The 8,388-nt window shown below is 42.2% G+C and overlaps 1 protein-coding gene across 1 annotated transcript in view; it reads left to right on the top strand.

Annotated features, from left to right (window-relative positions):
• The window catches only part of MRPS24 (mitochondrial ribosomal protein S24), a 23,734-nt gene extending 19,915 nt beyond the window's left edge, over positions 1-3,819 (top strand). Inside the window, exon 4 of the mRNA XM_010832354.1 lies at positions 3,383-3,819. Coding sequence (XP_010830656.1) covers positions 3,383-3,666 — 284 coding nt within the window. The 3' untranslated portion in view covers positions 3,667-3,819. The remainder of the gene's footprint in view (positions 1-3,382) is intronic.
• The last annotated feature ends 4,569 nt before the right edge of the window (positions 3,820-8,388 follow it).

The raw sequence follows: 8,388 nt of genomic DNA, 5'->3' as shown, positions 1-8,388 counted from the left end.
CAGATCCTATCATTTTGCCTTTTCATAGTGTTCATGGGGTTCTCAAGGCAAGAATACTGAAGTGGTTTGCCATTCCCTTCTCCAGTGGACCATATTCTGTCAGCCCTCTCCACCATGACCCGCCTATCTTGGTTGGCCCCACAGGGCATGGCTTACTTTCATTGAGTTAGACAAGGCTGTGATTCATGTGATCAGATTGGCTAGTTTTCTGTGATTATGGTTTCATTGTGTCTGCCCTCTGATGCCCTCTCGCAATATCTACTGTGTTACTTGGGTTTCTCTTACCTTGGACGTGGGGTATCTCTTCATGGCTGCTCCAGTAAAGCGTAGCCGCTGCTCCTTCCTTACCTTGGACGAGGGGTATCTCCTCACCGCCTCCCCTCCTGACCTTGAACATGGAGTAGCTCCTCTAGGCGCAGCCACTGCCCCTTTGATGTGGGGTTGCTCCTCGGCCACCGCCCCTGACCTCAGGCGAGGGGTAGCTCCTCCCGGCCGCCACCCTTTGTTATATATAGGTTGACAATAACTTAGAATTTTTCCTAGGGGACTCTGTGATGGAACCTTAGAGGAAGTGCTTCCTATTCTAGCTTGAACAGTTCGTACTGGATGTTTGCATGCTCATAACAATATAAACAAACCAAACTGCAGCAGCAGAAAGTCACTAAAAAGAAAGAGAATGGCAAAGACATGCCCAGAAATCAAAAGCAAGGGGGGCAGAAAAATGCCCCAAAAGGATGGCATGAAGATGTCCCAAAATCAAAAAGCCAAATGGCAAGAATGCCTCAAATGTGACTTCCAGGTCCTGCTAAACCTGTGACATTTGTCCAAAGTGGCACCTTGTGAAAGCAGTTTCTCTTCATAGAATTTTCCAAACTGGGACTGAAGCTATTCCCCAAATAGGAAACATCAATTGTCTCTAGAGGGCTTACCAAACATAGCAGTTTGGGACATACCAAACTCCCTCTTTTTTATCCTCCACGAATTAATGTCTTCTTGGAGTAGAAATCTGTGCCAGAGAGGGCAGTGGAAGAGAAGGTGTCCTCAAGGCAGAAATAAAGCTTCTGCAGCTGTAGGGCATCTTTTCCCCTGTTCTCCACCATAGCCTCAGATTTCTGCAGCCAAGTTGGCCAGTTGGGTGTGTTTGGGGTATAGCCCTACAACAGGGAGTCCCAGGCCATCTGGCCTCAGAGAAATCCCCCAATAAGCTATTCTTCCTGAAAGAGCCTTGTATGGAGAGAGATCCCTAAACTTCCAATCAAGCCAAGGGGCCCTGTGGGGTCACCTGCCCCCAAGCAGATTCTGCATGAGCTCCCATTTATTGCTGCCAAAATCTTCCTTTCTCTGCCCACCCATGCCAAATAAAAATTATGGAGACAGAGTTTAGAGGAAGAAGTTAGCTGAGGGGAGAACACAGCATGCTAGTGCCTCAGGAACTGTGAATCAAGAGACTTCATTTTTTTTTTTTTTTTTTCCTTTAGACTTTATATAGCCTGGGTCTCCTGGTCTTAGGGTAAATGATAAGGCTCAAAGTAATGAAGGTCTTGCATTCTTGCATTGTTTTAAAACAGTAATAGCAGGCATCAGGTAACCCAGTAATTGGGTTCATTTGTCTCTGCTTTATTTAATGTGGCCTTCTTTCTGAAATGAAAAAGCTACAAGGAGTGGTCTACAAAGGGAGTGTGATAAGGGTATGCACCAGGTACTGGATGTAATTAGTAAAGAGTTAAAGGGTAATGGAGAAGGAAATGGCAACCCACTCCAGTGTTCTTGCCTGGAGAATCCCATGGACGGAGAAGCCTGGTAGGCTGCAGTCCATGGGGTCGCACAGAGTCGGATACGACTGAAACGACGCAGCAACAGTAACAACAACAACAGTGGAGAAGGCAATGGCAAACCACTCCAGTACTCTCGCCTGGAAAATCCCATGGACGGAGGAGCCTGGTAGGCTGCAGTCCATGGGGTTGCTAAGAGTCGGACACGACTGAGCAACTTCACTTCACTTTCACTTAAAGGGTAATAGGCTTCCCTAGTGGCTCAGATGGTAAAGCGTCTGCCCACAATGCAGGAGACCTGGGTCCGATCCCTGGGTTGGGAAGATCCGCTGGAGAAGGAAATGGCAACCCACTCCAGTACTCTTGCCTAGAAAATTCCATGGATGGAGGAGCCTGGTAGGCTCTGGTCCATGGGGTCACAAAGAGTTGGGACACGACTGAGCAACTTCACTTAGGAAAGGGTAATAGGTTCTGGATGTAACTCATGCAGTTTGGGGGCGATAGGTGCAGGATGTAATTTACATAGTGTCAGATTAGTTTGGGGAAAAGTAAACCTAGATACAGACTACAGATTGGGAATAAAGTAAAATTAGGAGTGATTATCTCTTTCAGGCCTGTTTATATTTGCCCTCCAGCTTGTTTACTGTTTTCATTATTTCCTTTGTTCTCAGGAAAGAGAAAGAAAAAAGAGAAACTCATTGCTTTTTTTTTCTTTTCACTGCAACACCATCTAGTGTTTCTAAGCACAAGAAGACTGTGTTGTACTTTACAGGGCACGATTGTTAGAAAAGCTTTCTTCAAGCATGTGTTACAGAGCTGTTAGGAGAGAGTTCAGTGTTAATCAGCCATTTGTAGGTGTCTTTAACAGAGAAAATAAAACAATATCAATCTGTTGATAAAAGTATTGTAACCAGAGACTTGCAGAATTTCCACCAGGAGCAGTGGTTTAGTTTAGTATTTACTAATTTGTTATTCATTTTGATTATATAGAACATAACTCTTAACTTTACAAAGCATAACTACTGTGAATTAATGAGAATCAACAATATTTTGTTCATTATAAGGGTTCTCAACTTGAACGTTTGAGATACATCTGTCTAGAGAACCTACTTAAAGTATGGATTTCTATCCCAAACCCTTTTCAAGTTCTTGTTCTGAGGTCTAGCGGGTGGGTGTGGAGACTCATAACAAATATCGTAAGAGGTGCAAAGGTTTATGGTCTACAGTGAGAATTTACTTGTTGAGGCCATGGCTGTAGTTAATGAGAGAGCTCACACCTCAGAAGTAGCTGATGGCCTCATCTCTCTGGCCCATGGCATGACCAGTGCTTTTGTATGGCAGTGAGGAGAGAGTGGGAAAGGGGTACTCTGTGTCTACATAAAGGAATCTCAGTTTTGTGCCCTTCTTTTTTGTGAGACAAGATAATGATAATAAATGCTTCACAGGATTTCGGGATTACTGAAATAATGTTCTTGAAGCTTCAAAGTATTATTCTTTTTCCACTGTAGAAGAAAAGAGAAGAGGCTAAGGTGGGGAATTGAATGCCCAGTGCTTTTGGATGTTACCTCTGGAGTTTTGGCCAACTCACCACGGTACGCTTCTCTTTTCAGGTAACCTGGATGGGGAGGACCACGCTGCCGAGCGAACAGTGGAAGATGTTTTCCTTCGCAAATTTATGCTGGGCACCTTCCCAGGCTGCCTGGCTGACCAGCTTATTCTGAAGCGCCGGGCTAACCAGGTGGAGATCTGTGCCCTGGTTCTGAGGCAGCTACCTGCGCACAAGTTCTACTTCCTTGTGGGCTACAGTGAGACCCTGCTGTCCCACTTTTACAAGTGTCCTGTTCGTCTGCACCTCCAAACTGTTCCCTCAAAGGTTGTGTATAAGTATATCTAGGACATACATCAAGCTTTTTACATCAAGTTGTAGCCTGCGAAGGACAGAAACTTATGAAAACGGACTGAAGTAGAAATAGGGGAAGTACATCCCTTCAGATTTCTGAGACTTTGTCTTCAGAGTTGCTATTGAATAAATAGACTCTCCATGTTGTCTTGCTTCTTCGTCTGTCTAGAGAACTAGAATAGGGTCTTTGAGGATGCTCCAGGGTTCCGAAGAAGGCTGCCAGTTACCTGAGGTTTAGGTAATAGCTATGGTTCAGTGCATATCCTGTGCCAATCACTGTGTCAGGAACTTTACCTGAAGTTCTTTGTTTTCTCTTAAAATGGAAAGATCCATTTTCGGAGATTATAAAGCAGTTATTTTTTTAAAAACCTTTTTCAATTTAAGTCTGAATTTTGTAATAAGGAGTTCACAATCTGAGCCACAGTCAGCTCTTGGTTGTGTTTTTGCTGACTGTATAGAGCTTCTCCATCAGCTGCAAAGAATATAATCAACCTGATTTTGGAATTGACCATTTGGTGATGTCCATGTGTAGTCATCTCTTGTGTTGTTGGGAAATTGTGTATGTTATGACCAGTGCATTCTCTTGGCAAAACTTTGTTAGCCTTTGCTCTGCTTCATTTTGTACTCCAAGGCTAAACTTGCCTGTTTAGCCAGGTATCTCTTGACTTCCTACTTTTGCATTCCACTTCCCTATGACATAAGGACATCCCTTTTTTGGTTAGTTGTTTGGTTAGTTCTACTTCGGTCCAGTGTATAAAAAAGTGGAGACATTGCTGCTGACAAAGATTCGTATATACCTAGCTATGGTTTTTTCAGTAGCCATGGATGTGATGGTTGGATGTGAGAGCTGGACCATAAAGAAGGTTGAACACTAGTGCCTTTGAATTATGGTGCTGGAGAAGACTTTTGAGAGTTCCTTGGACTGCAAGAAGATCAAAGCAATCAATCCTAAAGGAAATCAACCCTGAATATTCATTAGGAGGACTGATGCTGAAGCTTCAGTTTGGCCACCTGATGGGAATAGCCAACTCATTGGAAGAGACCCTGATGGCTGGGAAAGATTGAGGGCAAGAGGAGAAGTGGGCAATAGAGGATGAGATGGTTGGATGGCATCACTGACTCATTGAACAAGTTCTGAGAGATGGGCAAGGACAGGGAAGCCTAGCATGCTGCAGTCCACAGGGTCACAAAGAGTTGGACATGACTGAGCAACTGAACAACCACAACTTCCTTATCCATTCAATGTCGATGGACATCTAGGTTGCTTCCATGTCCTGGCCATTGTAAATAGTGCTGCAGTGAACTTGGGGTACATGTGTCTTTGCCAATTCTGGTTTTCTCAGGGTATATGCCCAGTAGTGGGATTGCTGGGTTGTATGATCGTTTTATACCTAGTTTTTTAAGGACTCTCCATACTGTTCTCCATAGTGGTTGTACCAACTTACGTTCCCACCAACATTGTAAGAGGGTTCCCTTTTCTCCATACCCTCTCTAGCATTTATTTGTAGATTTTTTTATTATGGCCATTTTGACTGGTGTGAGCTGATACCTCATTTTGGTTTTGATTTGCATTTCTTTAATAATGAACGATATTGAGCATCTTTTCATGTGTTTATTAGCCATCTGTATATCTTCTCTGGAAATATCTTTAAAAAAAATTTTTTTCCTTGCTATTGCAGGAGCTGCTTGTATATTTTTGAAGTTAATCTTTTGTCAGTTGTCTTATTTGCTATTATTTTCTCCCATTCTGAGGGTTGTTTTTCATCTTGTTTGTAGTTTCCTTTGTTCTATAAAAGCTTTTAAGTTTAATTAGGTCCCATTGTTTATTCTTATTTTTATTTCCATTACTCTAGGAGGAGAGTCATATAGGATCTTGGCTGTGATTTATATCAGTGTTCTGCCTCTGTTTTCCTCTTGAGAGTTTTATAGTTCCTTGTCTTACGTTTAGGTCTTTAATCCATTTTGAGTTTATTTTTATGTATAGTGTTAGGAAGTGTTCTAACTTCATTCTTTTACATTAGTTGACCAGATTTCCCAGCACCACTTATTGAAAAGACTATCTTGTTTCCATGTATATCCTTCTTCGTTTGTCAAAAATAAGGTGTTCATAGGTGTATAGACTTTTCTCCGGGCTTTCTGTTTTGTTTCATTGATCTATATTTTTGATTACAGTTTCAGTTTCCATGCATGTGCTTGGTCTGTTCATATTTTCTATTTCTTCTTGGTTCAGTTTTGGAAGGTTGTACTTTTCCAAGAATTTGTCAATTTCTTCCAAGTTGTCCATTTTATTGGCATATAGTTGCTCATAGCTGTCTCTTACGATCCTTTGTTTTTCTGTGTTGTCTTTTGTAGCTTCTTTTTCATTTCTAGTTTTATTGATTTGAGTTTTTTTCCCTTTTTCCCTTGATGAATCTTGCTAACAGTTTGTCAATGTTATCTTCTCAAAGACCCAGCTTTTATTTTTATTGATGTTTGCTATCTTTCATTTCTTTTTCATTTATTTCTGCTGTGATCTTTACGATTTCTTCCCTTCTACTAACTTTGGGTTTTTTTGTTCTTCTTTTTCTAGTTGCTTTAGGTGTAAGGTTAGGTTGTTGATTTGATTGTCTCTTGTTTCTTGAGGTAGCCTTTTATTGTTATGAACTTCCCCCTTAGCACTGCTTTTACTACATCCCATTGGTGTTGGATTGTCTTGTTTTCATTGTCATTTTCTTCTAAGCTTGTTTTGATTTCCTTTTGCTGTGCTATGCTATGCTAAGTCACTTCAGTCGTGTCCGACTCTGCAACCCCATAGACGGCAGCCCACCAGGCTCCCCCGTCTTAATGATCTATTGGTTATTCAGAAGTGCATTGTGTAGCCTCCATGTTTCTTGTTATTTATAGTTTTTTTATCGTGTTGTTGTTCAGTCACCAAATTGTGCCCAACTCTGTCACCCTGTGCCTCCTGTCCTTCACTGTCTCCTGGAGTTTGCCCAAGTTCATGTCCATTGAATTGGTGATGCCATTCAACTATCTAATCCTCTGTCATTCTCTTCTCCTTTTGCCTTAAATCTTTCCCAGCATCAGGGTCTTTTCCAATGAGTTGGCTTTTGCATCAGGTGGCCAAAGTATTGAAGCTTCAGTTTCTGCATCAGTCCTTCCAGTGAACATTCTGAGTTAATTTCCTTTAGGATTGGTTGATTTGATCTCCTTGCTGTCCAGGGGACTCTCGGAGTGTTTTCCAGCGCCACAGTTCAAAAGCATCAATTCTTTGGCACTCTGCCTTTATGGTCCAACTCCCACATTCATAGATGACTACTGGAAAGATCATAGTTTTGACTATACAGACGTTTGTTGACAAACTGATGTCTTTGCTTTGTAATACACCATTTGTAGTTAATATCTAAGCTTACAGCGTTGTGATCAGAAAAGATGCTTGAAATGATTTAATTTTTAAATTTTTCCAAGGCTTGATTTGTGGTCCAGGATTTGATCTATTCTGGAGAATGTTCCATGTACAATTAAGAAAAAAATGAAATCTATTGTTTTGAAAAGACCCTGATGCTGGGAAAGACCCTGATGCGGGGGGAGAAGGGGACGACAGAGGATGAGATGGTTGGATGGCATCACCGACTCAATGGACATGGGTTTGGGTGGATTCTGGGTGTTTGTGATGGACAGGGAGGCCTGGCATGCTGTGGTTCATGGGGTTGCAAAGAGTCAGACACGACGGAGTGACTGAACTGAACTGATTGTTTTTGGATCAGATGTACTGAAGATATTAATTAGGTCCACCTGGTCCAATGTATTGTTTAAAGCTTGTGTTTCCTGTTAATTATCTGTCAGGATGATCTATCCATCCATGAGTGGATGGATTAAAGTCCCCCACTATTACTGTGTTGCTGTCGATTTCCTCTTTAATAGTTATTTCCACTTGCCTTATACATCTTGAGGTGCTCCTTTGTTGGGTTCATGTGTGTTAATAATTGGGCTTCCCTGGTGGCTCAGAAGTTAAAGTGTCTGCCTGGAATGCGGGAGACCTGGGTTCCATCCCTGGGTTGGGAAGATCCCCTGGAGAAGGAAATGGCAACCCACTCCAATACTCTTGCCTGGAGAATCCCATGGAAGGAGGAGCCTGGTAGGCTACAGTCCATGGGGTCGCAAAGAGTCATACATGACTGAGCGACTATGGTAATAATTATGTCTTGGATCGATCCCTTGATCATTATGTAGTGTCCTTCTTTGTCTCTTATAACCATCTTTATTTTAAAGTCTATTTTACCTGATATAAGCATTGCTACTTGTATTTTCTTTTGGTCTCAATTTGCATGGAATAGTGACTTCCCTGGTGGCTCAGATGGTAAAAACGTCTGCCTACAATGCAGGAGACCCGGGTTCGATCCCTGGGTTGGGAAGATCCCCTGGAGAAAGAAATGGCAACCCACTCCAGTATTCTTGCCTGGAGAATCCCATGGACAGAGGAGCCTGGTAGGCTATAGTCCATGGGGTCGCAAAGAGTCAGACGTGACTGAGTGGCTTCACTTTCACCTTCACTTTGCATGGAATATCTTTTTTCACTCCCCACTTTCAGTCTGTATGTGTCCCTAGGTTTGAGGTGGGTCTCTTGTAGACAGAATATATAGGGTACTTGTTTTGTATCCATTCAGTTAGTCTGTGTCTTTGGTTGGATCGTTTAACCCATTTATGTTTAAGGTAATTCTTGATAAATATGTTCCT

The sequence above is a fragment of the Bison bison genome, unplaced genomic scaffold, assembly GCF_000754665.1.
Source record: "Bison bison bison isolate TAMUID 2011002044 unplaced genomic scaffold, Bison_UMD1.0 scf7180017860899, whole genome shotgun sequence".
NCBI classification, from domain to species: Eukaryota; Metazoa; Chordata; class Mammalia; order Artiodactyla; family Bovidae; genus Bison; species Bison bison.
Note: the sequence above shows the minus strand (reverse complement) of the source record. Positions and strands in the feature narration are given on the sequence as shown.